Genomic DNA, 14551 nt, shown 5'->3' on the forward strand with positions numbered 1-14551 from the left:
CACATACGCACATACGCACATACATACGTACATACAGACGTCACGAGAAAACTTTTTGTAATTAACTCGGGGATCATCAAAATGGATATTTCGGGTTTCTGTACGTTCCTAGATATCCACGTGTGCTCGGGTTGAAAAAAAAACTCAACATTCATTTGGCAGTGAGCAAAATTGAAATTAAGGCCGATTTTTAGGTGAAAATTTTTTCGCGAATACAATACTTCCTTTTTTTGAAAAGGAAGTAAAAAAGCGCTTTTCCTGTTTTGTTATTATTCTTTAAATTGCTGCATTCCGTGCTACCACCTGGTTGACACAATTCCAAATCTTGATGCATTCGTGGTCATTTTCATATATCATATATCATCGCATCACGTGTAAATTCTTTTGAATATATAGCGTTTCTTAAACAAATGATTCTTCTGCAGTAGCCCTGTAATAGTAGGATATGTAACATCTAGCTGATGTTTAAGGATATCCAAAGATTTTTAACTGGAAACATTTCATGCTTGTGTTATATTTCATTGTGTTTGTTATGTCATGAGTTATATTTTTGAATCGTATAAGAAAGGTGGATCGCTAGCATGAACTTAAATGAAATGGTAAATGAAGCTCCATTCCTTGATCAATGCCAGTAGAATATAACATCCAGCTGTTACCAAGGCTATCTGTTCAATGGGCATGTGTTGTATCCTTTTAAAACTGCTGTTATTGATCCTAAGTAGTTGGCTTTGATGGAAGAAATGGGGATTTTTTTCTTCAAAGTTTTGTGAAGAATTTCGGATGATAAAAATCATTAAAGTCACGGCAGTTCCTTAATGACGTTTTAATGATATTAAAGCTTTAGTGTTACTAGGGATTTTTTTTATTTTTATGAATTATTAAGAAGTACATACAGCAATTTTAGCAAAGTGGTACAAATTTTACACAAATATTTTTAATGAAGGAATATTTTGAACAGGAGACATATAGTACAGAAAATATAATGATTACTTTCCAAAAACAAAAGGGTAATTTTAAAGTGAAAATAGATATTTAATTCATGAAACTATTATTAAATAACTGCTAATGTCAAGCCGCAACGCTTTTATTTTCAGCCATTCTTGATATATATTATAGAAAAGTTTTTTTATCTTTTGGAAAAATCTTAATTATTTCTTTTCAATGGCATGGAAATCGCAGTCGCCATTTTTACAATTTCCCCGAAAGCTCAGTTTTCTAGAACTCAAAATTACTTTTATTAGCTTTATTTGTTTTTCAAAGAAAGTCAGAGAAAGGTAGCAAGTTATTACACGATATCATTTTAGTGTATCTTGTAATTTGATGAACTTCGTCTAGACTATTATAAAAATATATCCATTTTCTGCTCACGCTAAAATTATCTTTTGTATTTCTAAAGGTGAAAGTTTATGATTGCTTTCAGGATTTTACAGTTACGAAAGATGTTTTCTGTATTGCTGTTTAGAACTTGTTTAATAATTTCTCTTTAAAAAAATGTAAGCGATTTTTAAACTTAGGTGTGCGTCAGGGGCGTATCCAGAAAATGTTGTTACGGGGGTCAAGTTTCAATGGTCAGTGTTTTCCTCGTACACAAAAATGTATCTGTCAAGCAGGTGTGACCACCCCCCAAGGAGGTCGGTGCATCCCCTCATATGCTATAGAGCATCGTCCCCCAAATGAGATCAAAACCCTTTCAATTTACAGCCTCCCCTAAATTTTTCAATAATTCTTCAGGCAAACAGGCTGGTCACGTTACCATAAGTTTTGACTATATATTACAGCTATAAAACAGATAAAAATAGCACAAACGACATGTGGTTTGAGGTAGAAGATAACTCTAAAAAAACGTTAAACTCATTAAAGATAATTGTTCTTTTGAAAATGAACAAAAAACTCAAAATAGCAATTGCCCAGCAAACCAACCAAGTCAATCTTTTGAATTATGACGCACTGAGAAGAAATACTTTGCATAAACAAGCAAAGTAAGGTTAACATTGATTCTATGTACCATTTTTCCGGTTCTAAAAAAATTGAAGTTTAATAACAATCATAGTAAAATTCTTGTCACAGGGGGGTTAGCTGACCCTTAGGGGGGTCAGCTGACCCTTTGACCCTCCCTTGAATCCGCCCCTGGTGTGCGTGTGCATGAGGGGCTGGGGGAGTTATATTAACATCCTAACCGCAATTTCTGAACGTTTCATTTAAGCGTTTTCTTCATAGGGTATAAATAATATAAAAAAAATACGCACATTTAGCTTGGTTTTAAACTTCTTTCAATGCAGCATCGATGAGTTTTATGATGTTACTAATGAATCGAGAAGAAGTATTTATTATACTATGCAATTGTAACATTGGTAGCTTTATCGGTAAGGTGTAGGACTCGTAACTATGGAATCACGGGTTTAATGCCAGCAGGTCAAAGAGCCTTCGTGTACCTAATGATGACTGACGCAAGATAAATCTGACGTGGTCACAACGTTCTCAAATTTTCGATTCCAAATCAATGCTTCTGGAGTGCGAGATTGGGGGTTGCTCCGATTCCTTGCCTGGTTCAAAGAAGAAAAACAGAAAAAAAAAAGCTGTATTCACGGGTCACTCAACCTGTTAAACTACGTGTAGTAGAAAGAACGGGGTACCTTGGAGTGCAGTGTAGTGTAGGGTAGTGTATACTAACTAAAGAATCACAGTAATAGTGTAATAATGAAAAGGACTTAATAGGTAGCAATCGAAAAATCATATTCAGACAATTTGCTTAACGCATTTTTTTTTTTTTTGCCCTCGTATCCCCGTTATAAGGTCTTCAAAGTCTTCAGAAGTTTTAAAAAAAGCGCCATTTTTTTAAAGTTTGGCGAGAAATTGAAAGAACCCACGATTTTTATCTGTCTGCGTGGTGGCAGGACATACAGGGTGTGTAAATTAAGTAATGAGACGGGTTTCAAAATCAATGTTTTATGCATCTGATCGGTACAGCGCTTGAATATCCTTCAAAATACTCCCCTCCTCCCTGCATCAACGCACCGCTGCCAGCGAGATTTCCACGCTTCGAAGGCCTTCTTGAAGTCTGCTTCCGGAATGTTCTTTAGCATTTTGGCTAAGGTCACTTGGATGTCGTCGATGTCCTCAAAACGGGCTCAAAGCGTCCGGGTCGTTTTCTACAAGTCCAACATCTCACGGCAACAGTCAACCCGACGCTGTTTCTGTTCGTCAGTCAACACGCGTGGCACCAATTTTGCACAAACTTTTCGCATTCTCAAATCTTCGGTCACAATTTTTTCTCACTGACATGTGGTTCCTGTTAAGTTCTTCCGATATTATCCTTAAACTTAAACGATGATCTCTTTCGAGAAGATACTTCACTTTTGCCACACTTTCTTCGGTGGTTGTTGTGACAGGGTGACCAACCCTCTCCATGTCATCTGTGCTCTCCCGACTGCTCCGGAAGTCCTTGTGCCAGCGGAAAACCTGGACTTTTGATAGAGCTTCCTCCTGATAGGCCTGCTGGATCAGGGAAAGTGTCTCCGTTGGCGATTTGCCCAAGCAAACACAAAATTTGATTGAATAACGTTGCTCCAGCGAACGCTCCATTTTCATCCTCTTCTCACCGTGACCAAAAACTGACTAAGGGGTCTGGTGCCCAAGCGCTAGGATGCCAACTCCTAAAAATGTTTCCTCCCTAAACGCAATTCATAAAACCCTTAAATGACGTCAGAAAGTCACGTGATCCTTCGACTGTGACGTCACAAGTGAGATTAAAAGGTCACGTGACCATTGCTATTTTTCGCTGCTGAGTGAGTGAAGGCATTCGTATCGTTTTTGAGTCATTTCTGATCAAAACCATGGGCTATAAAGGCTCAAAACATGTATGTAAGCAAAAAAATAAATGAAACAATCGAAAAATTACGTTTCTTAAGGTAAAAGAAAAACATTTTTACCTGATAAAACCCTAAAATTAAAACCCCTAAAAATTTTATCCCCCTAAAAATATCCTACCCAAGCGATACACACTGGGTGGTCATTCCAAACTACTTACGTTTCGACTTCGAGATTTCCCGTCACGTGATCGATGTTGTCGAAAAAATCTCGCAACGTTGAATTCTGAACAGCTCGCAGCTGTCTCTCGAAGAGGCGCCGATTTTTTCGATTAATTTGGTCGGCCAGGAGGTAAACATGACTTCTTCCAACCAATGTCCTTTCAGTGCAGCTAGTTTTGTTTTGTTTAATTCTTGCACGGAAAAGCGCGAACTTTGACGACTGGCACGCTAATGGCTATTCTTCAAAGAATACGTTTTACGTTACAAAGAATCACACCGAAATAATTTTAGATTTTCTTGAAGCAAATCCAGATGTTCTTAAAAATTAATTCTCCGAGAATTTTAAAAAAAATAGTACACAAAGGAAAAATGGCAGAGGGCTCCGGTGCAAAAAGCTTAGTCGAATGGCAAAAAGTAAGTCGTATTTTTTGCATATTTCAATATTACAGTGTCTAAAACAAAAATCGAAGAGGTTAAAACAGCCAATACATAAATTTGATAAAAATTATCCGTAAATTTTGTTGATTTACTATATAACACCATCTATATTAGTAAGAATGTCTTATATGAAATATATTTTTCCCAAGAAATTATAATCGAAATAATAATAATAACTTAAAAAAAATAATGATACTAAAAAAAAAATCTTAACCGTCATAAATGCAGATGAAAAAAATATAAATAGTTCGTAATCGTGGATTGAATATTATGTTGTTGCCGTGTCTAATGAAGCGCAGAGTGCGAAAGGTTTAGAGGCATCCAAAAGTCTTGATGAAAAAATCTGCTAATTCAAATTGAATAAAAAAAACACTAAAATGTAGGGGGGGGGGGGGTTAGGGAATGGCGCTGACTGCGCCATTGAAATTTTTAAAGGGGCTTGAGGGGTATTTTTTTATTTGGGGGGCTCTTGCTTTTGGAGGGGGAGTTCTTCCGGATATTCGGGGGGAGGGGCCACCCCTACAAAATGTAAAACGTTTGTTGTGCTAATTGAGCTTTTGGGGATGGGAGCAGACATAACAGAATATATAATCTTCCATATTAGGATCAGTAATGTGAAAACCAACTCCCCCCCCCCCCCCCCGCTCCAGTTGCAATTATAACAACAATCTCAGTTTCAAAGACATGTTCCAGATTTTTTTTTCTCTTCTCCTTTATGCTAAATAAAAAGTATTACTTCTTCAATATTCCGGTTTTCAAATTCCATTTTTTCTAGGTATTGTTTTCCAAGACCCAATCTTAAGATATCATCAGAACAGTACTTTTCTAGATTTTTTTTTTCAAAACAAGCAACTTGTACCTATGATTACACAATTCCATCTTTATTTTCAAGATTAAAAAGTCAAAACAGCAATCTTGGTTACAAGAGCAGTTTAAAATAAATAAATACTCTGCTTCTGTAAATGTATATTGAAAAATATTCGTAAAAGGAATAAATTTTTCAATCATTATTTCTCTTCAGCTGATAAAGAACTTTAAAGTTCAACTCAAAGGAAAGATCCTAAATTGAAGAAGAAAAGAAAAAAAGGAGCATTTTGAAGCATTCTCTTTTCCTTGAAATGCATCATATTATATAGCAGCCAATTTACAAATGCATACAGTATAATCGAATACAGTATTTATATAATATTGCTAATTTTGATGTTGGCGAAATGGAAAATCAAATTTTAGAAACAACTCCCCAGAAATTACCAGCCTTTCTACTGTTTTGTAATTAGTTAATCAATATCAAATTTCAATAAAGGAAAATAAATGTTCTTACAAATTGAATTCAATTGAAATTGAATATTGACAGTAGGTATAAATAAAGAATTTAGGAAAAAAGGGGGGAGGAGGATTACATAGCAAAAGAAGACAAAAAGAAAAAAAAAAGGAAAAAAAAATTACCTACGTCAGTGGCGTACCTAGCATGGGTGACACCCCCGGGCGGTAATTTGTGATGTCACTCCCCCCCCCCCCACTAAAACGCAAAAAAAAAGGGATTGTATATTCTGTGTAAATTTGAAATTCATACAATTTTCAGAAACAACTAGTACTTTTGTGAAAAAACTAAATTTTTAAGTGGGATAATGTACAAAAGAAAAATAAAATTTATAAACGCTTTTTACATAAAATTTGCCCTAGACGCATTTGTGCAGGCCGTCGAACGGTCAAAAAAATAAGAGGGAGTAGGAAATTCCTAGCCCCTTAATTATTTCAAATGCATTATATCTTGAAAATTTGGAGTGCCCTCGATTCCCCCCCCCCCCCACCCTTACCTTAATTCCTAAATGATGGGTTTGGTTACAAGAAAGTGGAATCAATAGAAGTTATCAACCGTAGCCGAATGCATTTTCATTCACAAACTAACATTTTACATTGAAAAAGAAGCTCTTAACACATGTCTGCAATTTAATTCGGATGTTTGTGCATTATAATGTTGTTATTAGTTAAATTAAGCATTTTAAGTTTTGAAAACTTGTTATAAAGCGAAAAATGTTGCATATATACCTATTTTATGTTTTCAGTTATATCCCCCCCCGCCCCCCGCACCATTTTTGGGGTTGACCACATCCTAATTCGTTTTCCTCGTGCCAATACCTATCAGAAAAACCAACTACTGCCGTAATTTTATCACAAAAATTCCACGGATAACCACTTTTCCCCTCCCCCCCCCCCCCCTTTCACTATGTTCAAGGTTCCTAACATTCTAATTTGTTTTCTGCTTGCCAATACTTTTCAGAAAAACTAACTCCCGTTTTTGTGTCACAAAATTTAGCGGAAAACCACTTGCCCCCAGCGCAGTTTTAACCCTCCTCCCTTCCCTTCACAATGTTCAAGGTTTGTAACATTCTAATTTGTTTTCTGCTTGCCAATACCTTTCTGAAAAACTAACTCCCGTTTTTGTGTCACAAAAATTTAACGGAAAACCACTTGCCCCCCAGCGCAGTTTTAACCCTCCTCCCTCCTCTTCACTATGTTCAAGGTTCGTAACATTCTAATTTGTTTTCTGCTTGCCAATACCTTTCAAAAAAACTAACTCCCATTTTTGTATCACAAAAATTTAACGGAAAACCACTTGCCCCCCCCCCAGTGCAGTTTTAATCCCCCCCCCTTGCCCCCTGCACCATCTCCAAGTTTGGCAACATACAAATTCGTTTTCCTCGAGCCAATACCTTTCAGAAAGACAAACTCCCAAATTGTATCACAAAAATCGCACAATCTCACCTACTTTAGGGCAGTCGAGATTTCGCTCCGCAAATAAGCGCCCGAAAAGTCACTTTTCCCCTTCTTTTGGCGATTGGAATCGCTACTTGCGAGAATTTCCTTTCGAGACCGCTTTTTTCCCTATAGCGCCATCTAGTGAGGCGATCAGAACTAATCTCGCAAGGTGAATTTCGAGCTTGGAATAAGCACCCTGGACCAGAGCTCGGAGCCGACTGCTGCGCGGTGCGTTTGGTTCGTTATATCTCCCACTACAATCGTCGAAAGCGCGCTTGAGCAAATTGCGCGCCGCTCAGCTGCCAGTCTCATTACATAATTTATACACCTGTAAATCTGCAAAACTTGTGATAACGGAGACACAATTGAAAATAATTTATGTGTAAAGAAACTTGTTTTACTACGTTCTTTCTGTAACTACTTATTTAGATGTTTTCGTTATTACATTGTCGTATGACTTCCTGGTAAGCATGTAAAAAAGATTTCAGCTTCAATACAAGACCTTTTTCACCGTTAAAACTGTAAAGTATCATTAAAAGTTGCTGCAATCAATTTTAAATGCTAGTGAGATACAGTAAAATCAATGACTAGATACACTTATACAGAATGAAAGCTTGCTTTTTTGATATCAGTTTTATCATTAAAATATATAAAACTTGATCAGCTTACTTGACGTATTCCTGTTTTTATCCGATAGGATATATGTATAAAAACACCCGCATGTCCTTTTTGTCGTTTTTTGCAATACTATTAATTTCCAAAACTTCCAACTGAATCATACAATGTGTATGAATCGCGATAGCGTTAAGAATAGCGGAATAAAGTACTGTACTGTGAGTTTACTGTACTACTTTGGGGGAATACACTCAAATGTTTCACGTAGATCAAGATAATTAGAATACACATTTTAAGTTTTTGTTATTTTCTCTGTAGAAAAACATATTACTTACTGAAACTTTTGTAAGTACGTAGCACCACTTACTTGCACGTAAAGTAGTAGAACATTTCTGAAATGATATAGCCACCGAGAGCGATGAGCATCTTTTCTTGACCTACAAAGAGAACATTTTGTTAACCCACTACCAAGGGTTAAATTCACATTATATTTTTTTTCAGTGTCACTACTATTAGGTACTACTAAGTTCTCGTTTGTTGATAATCCTTCAAAGAGACTAGGAGCCTTATATACATCTAAGGTATTTCTAGACCTGGTTAAATTTATAAAATACAAATTCGATTCTTATCACGCGTTTAAAATTAAAAAAAAAATGAAATAGTAAATTTTAAATTTAATAACAAACCTACAAATTAATTAAAAATAGGAAAATCTTGGCAACATGAAGAAGTTATTCAAAAGATTAAATACAACTCCATAAAATAGTAACGCTCTTACTGATCTAAAAAGCTGAACTAAGGATTTTTCAAACCCAAATCTCCCATACTAGAAGTTTTAAGTGAAATTTGTGTTTATTTTGCTCACCCTCTACTATCTTCATCAAAACTCGGAAGCATCTCAAGGCTTTTTCTCAAAAGTAAGTGGATAAAGTTCAAGGTCATAGGTGACTTCCATAAGTAGGCAGTGGCTATAACACATTGAAAACTTTTATAAATTTTACTAAAATATTCTTTTTTTCTTGTGGTTTTGCTTAAACTCTTTAGACGATAGGTAAATATACATTTATTTTGTCAAACTCTGATTCACAACTCAAAAATATTACCGGAATCAAATTTACTTCTGCAAATTTTCATTTATGCTGAAAAGAACCAAACGCGTCACTCTACCAGAGAGCATAACCGAATACATGATTGTAGTTCTGTCATCTGCATTGATTTGTGTGCATTTCTAAATTACTTAACATGTGTGGCTAGAATGAATATCCACTACCCGATTGGAGAAAACAAAATGTAGTTTATGTGGCTAGACTCACAAGCCAATGCGCGCGAAAGGAGCTTCTAAACCACAGACTGTCATAGCGCTCTCTTTAAGCCCAACAACCGAGCCGTTTCAAGAAAAATGTAAAACTATCCCTTTCAAAGATAATACTGAGTAGCAAAAAAAAAAAAAAAATATATGTTTTGGTGCCACAGCTTTAGAACTGGTTTTGCCTATATTTAAAACGCTGAGTCGAGTTCGATTTGTTTTTCTCTACTTTTAGATCAGAACTGCTGTTATGCTCAATATGCACAACTTTACTTCTACTGTGTACACTTCTAAAACAATGCATAGGATTCTGAAACAAGGATTATTCCAGTCTTATTTGCCGTATGTAGTCCAGTTACTTCAAGGAAGATTCACTAGATGGGTAAACAGCTGTGAAGTTTAGTAACAGCATTTCAGCTAGTTAAGGTAAACATGTGAGTGCTTGTCACGCGTTTATGTTAGCTTCGAGCGATGTGTGACGGGTTGAACCTTTAGATGTAACATTTTCAGTGCCCAATCAAGATATTCGGGGACCCTAGGACAAACAGTTCTACTGCGCTCTCCGTAGTCAAACATTAAAAACATAAACCTTAATGGAAAACCAGGAGTGGAGATTTCAAAGGTGTGTAAATGTAGACTTCCATCCGATCAAAATATTTGTTGGGATGTAGAATATCCCACACCTTTAGTACACGTAAGAAAAGTAAATAAATAGAAGCAGAAAAGCTTAATTTTCTTTCTTATCATACATATTTCAGACGAGCCCGCTTTTTAAAATATCGGTTAAAAGAATATCCCGCTTAATATAATACATTTTCAATGCACCAAACCAATGTAATGTATTATTTTGATCCCGGTTAATGGAATATCCCACTTATAAGAATGTTTATTCGTAGAAAAATGGCTATTCCATTAAGCGGGTTCAACTTAATTTCTCAAGAGTTTTTTTTTTTTTTTTTTTTTGTGACACCGCCACATTTTTCTCAATAATTCATCAAACTTGATATGTAAGGTATCATTTTCAATATTCTTTTTAGCGCTTTCCACAAAAATATAAAGACAAAAAATTCAATTTATTCAGTTTTTATTAAGCATTATTTTAATGTATAAAGTCCCACAAGTGAAGCCTTACAGCTCAATTGGTTTGAGAGTCGAGCTGAAAACGCGAAGATCGTGGGTTCGATAGCACCATGAGTCGTTTTTTAAGTTACGTTTACTCGGGTAAATTTTGATCTAAATATCCAAGAATATACTATAATGTAATTTCATTTCAGGATTCTAAACCACAGTTGTGTTGTTGAATATTATCAGAAAAGAACTTTTATATTAACATGGTAAATCTCAGTATATTTCCTAACACTATCTCCTTTTTTTTTTTTTTTTTTCGTCCTTACTTCCTTAAATATTTCATAAAATTACAAAAAACAGGAATATTTTTTTTCCACCACCATCGGTAAAAAATGAAAAAACAATTCACACCGTCTCTGTTTTTGAAAAAAATACCGTATAAAAAACGATTTTTTTAAAAATGCATCTGTTTAGCGTGAGTGCTTCGCACAAGTTAGCTCGTTCTCAAATAATAGACTAAAGAATTTTAGACTTTTGTGGCCCATAAAAGTTGGAGGGCCTAACGTCGCTGGCCTGTTCGGTAATCCGGCTCCCAATATTTGTTTAACACAATAGTGATACAAATTCCTTGTTTTGTGTATTTTTATCTAAGTATTTAACTATACCCGTGTTAGATATGTTTCACAAAAATGTAATATATTAGAAATCTGAGCTTAAAGGCATAAATTAACGTCATTCTTTAACTTGGAGAAATTAGCTTTTCTAAATTAGCTTTAAATGCTCCTACATCAAAATGACTGTTGTATGTAATTTAAAACAGATGTGACTCTTGATCATTTCTACTGTAGTTAATTCGTTAAGTCATTTTTTTCTGATTCCTAACTTGTTTTTCTGCTGTTCTGCTTTTTAGCACAAATGTAGGAAATAAGTTTAAATAAACAATAAGGGAACTTAGGTGCAGTGAAACAACAAAAGAAGTGTTGCAAAACCTCGTGGATTTCATACCTAAAAATAACGGCTACCGTAATAAAACAAGAGGCGGCTCAAAAGCAGAAATTTCTTCGGTTTAGTTGCACTCTGGTTATTTTTTCGGCTCAGAGTAAATTTAAAATGTGTTTCCATATCACTTTATTTGAAAGGAGCCGGAACGGATTCTTATTTCCAAAAACATGGACATTTTAAAAAATATATTATATTTTTTTTATGAAATTTAATAATTACTTGTGTTTAATAACATAATTTTTTCTTGTCCGTAAATTAATTTTACATTACGACATAAAAATCTATGATATAAAGTGGAAAACAATGAGTGTATTATGCTTCAGAAAATATTTTAAACTTGAAATTGCAATTATTTTTTCCAGTACTGTGCATTTGAAACGCTTACGTGACGGGATCATCAAGCCTTTATCTTAAATTCTGGACTAGAGAAATCTGGAGTAATGAACCAACATTGTGACTTCTGGAAGGGATACATATACGAAAATGTGCCATAATCTCATATACAGTCCCATAGCAATCACATAATTAAACTGTACATGAGATTACGACACATATACAAAAACGTGCCGTAATCTCATGTACAGTCTCATAGCGATTACTTAAAAACACTAGAAATAATTATGATTTCTTCACGTACATATTTAAAGGTACATGAACCACTTGCTATGTAAACTAGTAAATTATTATTTTACAGGTATTCTTTCACGGAATATTAGAATCGGTCATTTAAAAAACGTGCCTATAGAATTATAAACAAAGATTAAGTTTTCTATTTTTCTTTCTTACATGTAAAACTTAGTTTTGCATATAATTCCCTTAGGATAGGGTGTGGTGCTACATGTGAGGTCGGGAACTCACCGAAGGGATTATTGATTCCTTCGCAAAATGAGAAAATATGAGTGAGATTACTGACCTACGACGTGGTGCACGTTTAATTTCATGTTATGCTTTTCGCATAAAAATGAATACAGACAACGGCTGATACATTTTTTGCAGAAACAGAAACAAAAAACTATTATCAAAGAATTAACTTCGGTGAAAACTGAAGAATAATTTTATGTTTCTATAAAACTATGCAAAAAAGAAAGCCCATGAAAGAAGAAAATTATGTATCCATAAACATAACAAATAAAAAAAATGTTTTTTTTAAATGTTTTTCTTCTTTCTTTTTTTTTTAACTTTAAAAGATTTTGTTTTCTTAAAACGTATGGTTTCTGGAACGAGATAATTAGTTAATTTCTTTTATTATAAAACAAATATTAAAAAACGAATTATAATAAAATTAATAATTATGATAACAAAGTAATTATAAGTTTTGGTGATTTGAACATTGCCACTAGTTATTTGGAAACCATTTTCTTTTAAATTTCATTACGAAACAGTTCGTTTGGAAGTTGTTGCTACAAGAATTCGTCTAGATATGTACCTAAATCCTTGCGTACCTGAATCAAAACTTAAATCAACTGATAATTTTATATTTGTGTCAACAACAAAATTTTACCTTTATTAAATCAATAAGTCAATAGCTGCATTATGAGGTAAAGTTATTTTATTGCAACATGTCGCCATTAAGCAGAATTTCCCACCTGGTGTGTTGTCCAACCTTGCTAAGTGTCTTCAAAGCATTTCAGCAATGCTAGTGCAAAAACAAGAAACACTCTTTAAAGACAACATAAAACATATTTTAAAGGTTTTGGAATCGTCAGTTCATGAGCTCGTTTCACAAACTATTGGTAGTAACGAAACTACAGGCTTAAGTCACTTAGGTGCCGAGATAAAGACAGAGGCGTCAGAGGTTTGATCCCGGCCAGTCAAATACCTTCCATGTTTACTAATGGTGGCTGGTTCCCGGTAAATTTTTCAAGGTGAAAGTCTTTGAAGTTCCCATTAAAGAGCATATTCTTTGGAGATGAAGGATCAGGGGTTTATCGGCTACTGGTCATGATGAAAAAATTGTACACTACGGCTTTCGCTGACATGGGGGACCCTATTTGGCTAATCGTCTGCAACCGTTAGGTCACGACTTATTCTGAAATACGAGAAAATATATAAGAAATGTATCAGATTTAGGGCAGTTGCTTAAACACACAATTGAATACGTTTAAAAATTACTAGTGATGTATTACAAAGTTGCATACACTGTTAAAACGATTCAGAAACGTTCCTGGAAAATAACAGGCAGCTGATGTGCCCAATTTCTGCCAGTAACATATCTCGCAAAAACCAGGAACGTTTTCCGTTAAAATTCAGTAACCTTCCTCAGATTATCCAGAAAAATCCAGAAATATTCCCGTATGAAGCTAGTTGCGTCGCTGGAAATTCAGAGTAATCTTAGGTAAGGATAATATTACAGCTCAAAAAGCTGTATTGCAAACACGGCCAAAGCTAAGCCAGAAATGGAAGTAAGTATCAAGCATAACACTTCATTACAATTCCAGCAAGTTACGTAATCCAAAGACTTATTCGCTCCCTTTGGGAGCTTAAATCATTCTGGACGAGCCGCGATCGAATATAAGCTCATACACGTTGTAAATACTGTCAGTTATTTTTTAAACTGGGAGCTAAAACTATTTTTTACAACAGTGAGAATTCTGCATTCATGCAACTTGTAGCAATTCAGGAAATTTTTCGACAATGATACTGGATATTTCCAGGAAGTGTATAAAAACCATTGAAATACCGAGACGTTACATGAAAATGCTCAGTACCTTTTCGGAATTTTTTTAGTGTACACACAAGCACACCGTATTACTTAAAAAATAGACTTATTAAATTAAAGCTGTTTTTGTTTCGTGTGCAGTGTCTGAAACGAATATGAAAAAAGTGATTTGGGTATATTTAAAATATTTTCATCTAAAACCTTCTTCTTGATAAAAAAACATAAATGTTTCTTCTGATAGTTTGAATTTCAACACTGTTATAAACGTTACTTTTTCAAAGTGATTTACCTTAAACGGGAAAGAGCTACTTTCCGTTAAAGTTTGCTGCATAACTTAGTGCTACTTCGAGCATCCATAAATAATTCATTAGGATAATGTTTATTAATGAATTACATTATAGTTTAGCCTATATATGCGCAAACTTTAAATTGAAGTACGAAACCGTCCGTTCAACATAAAAAGGAAAGAAAATGTATGGTTTTAAGGAAATGTTTATTACGCAAAAAATAACTTACTTATTTTTACTTAATTTGTGAAAAAAAATATTTCATAAAAGTTTATCGTTTTCCTTAACCACACATTACGCTCCACACTAGCTTTGTGACGCTTTCTTTGTGACTTTTAACTTTGATTTATTTATTCAATTGATATTTTAAGCTTCTTTCATTGATATT

At 34.5% G+C, this 14551-nt stretch overlaps 1 protein-coding gene across 1 annotated transcript in view; it reads right to left on the bottom strand.

Moving 5' to 3' along the window:
* Positions 1-1772: 1772 nt before the first annotated feature.
* LOC129218210 (uncharacterized) overlaps positions 1773-14551 on the bottom strand; it is a 97235-nt gene continuing 84456 nt past the window's right edge. The window contains exons 2-3 of the mRNA XM_054852427.1: positions 3277-3459; positions 1773-1778 (exon numbers count right to left, since the gene is read on the bottom strand). Of these exons, the coding sequence (XP_054708402.1) occupies positions 1773-1778; positions 3277-3459 (189 nt within the window). The remainder of the gene's footprint in view (positions 1779-3276; positions 3460-14551) is intronic.

This window comes from Uloborus diversus, chromosome 3, assembly GCF_026930045.1.
Source record: "Uloborus diversus isolate 005 chromosome 3, Udiv.v.3.1, whole genome shotgun sequence".
Lineage (NCBI taxonomy): Eukaryota > Metazoa > Arthropoda > Arachnida > Araneae > Uloboridae > Uloborus > Uloborus diversus.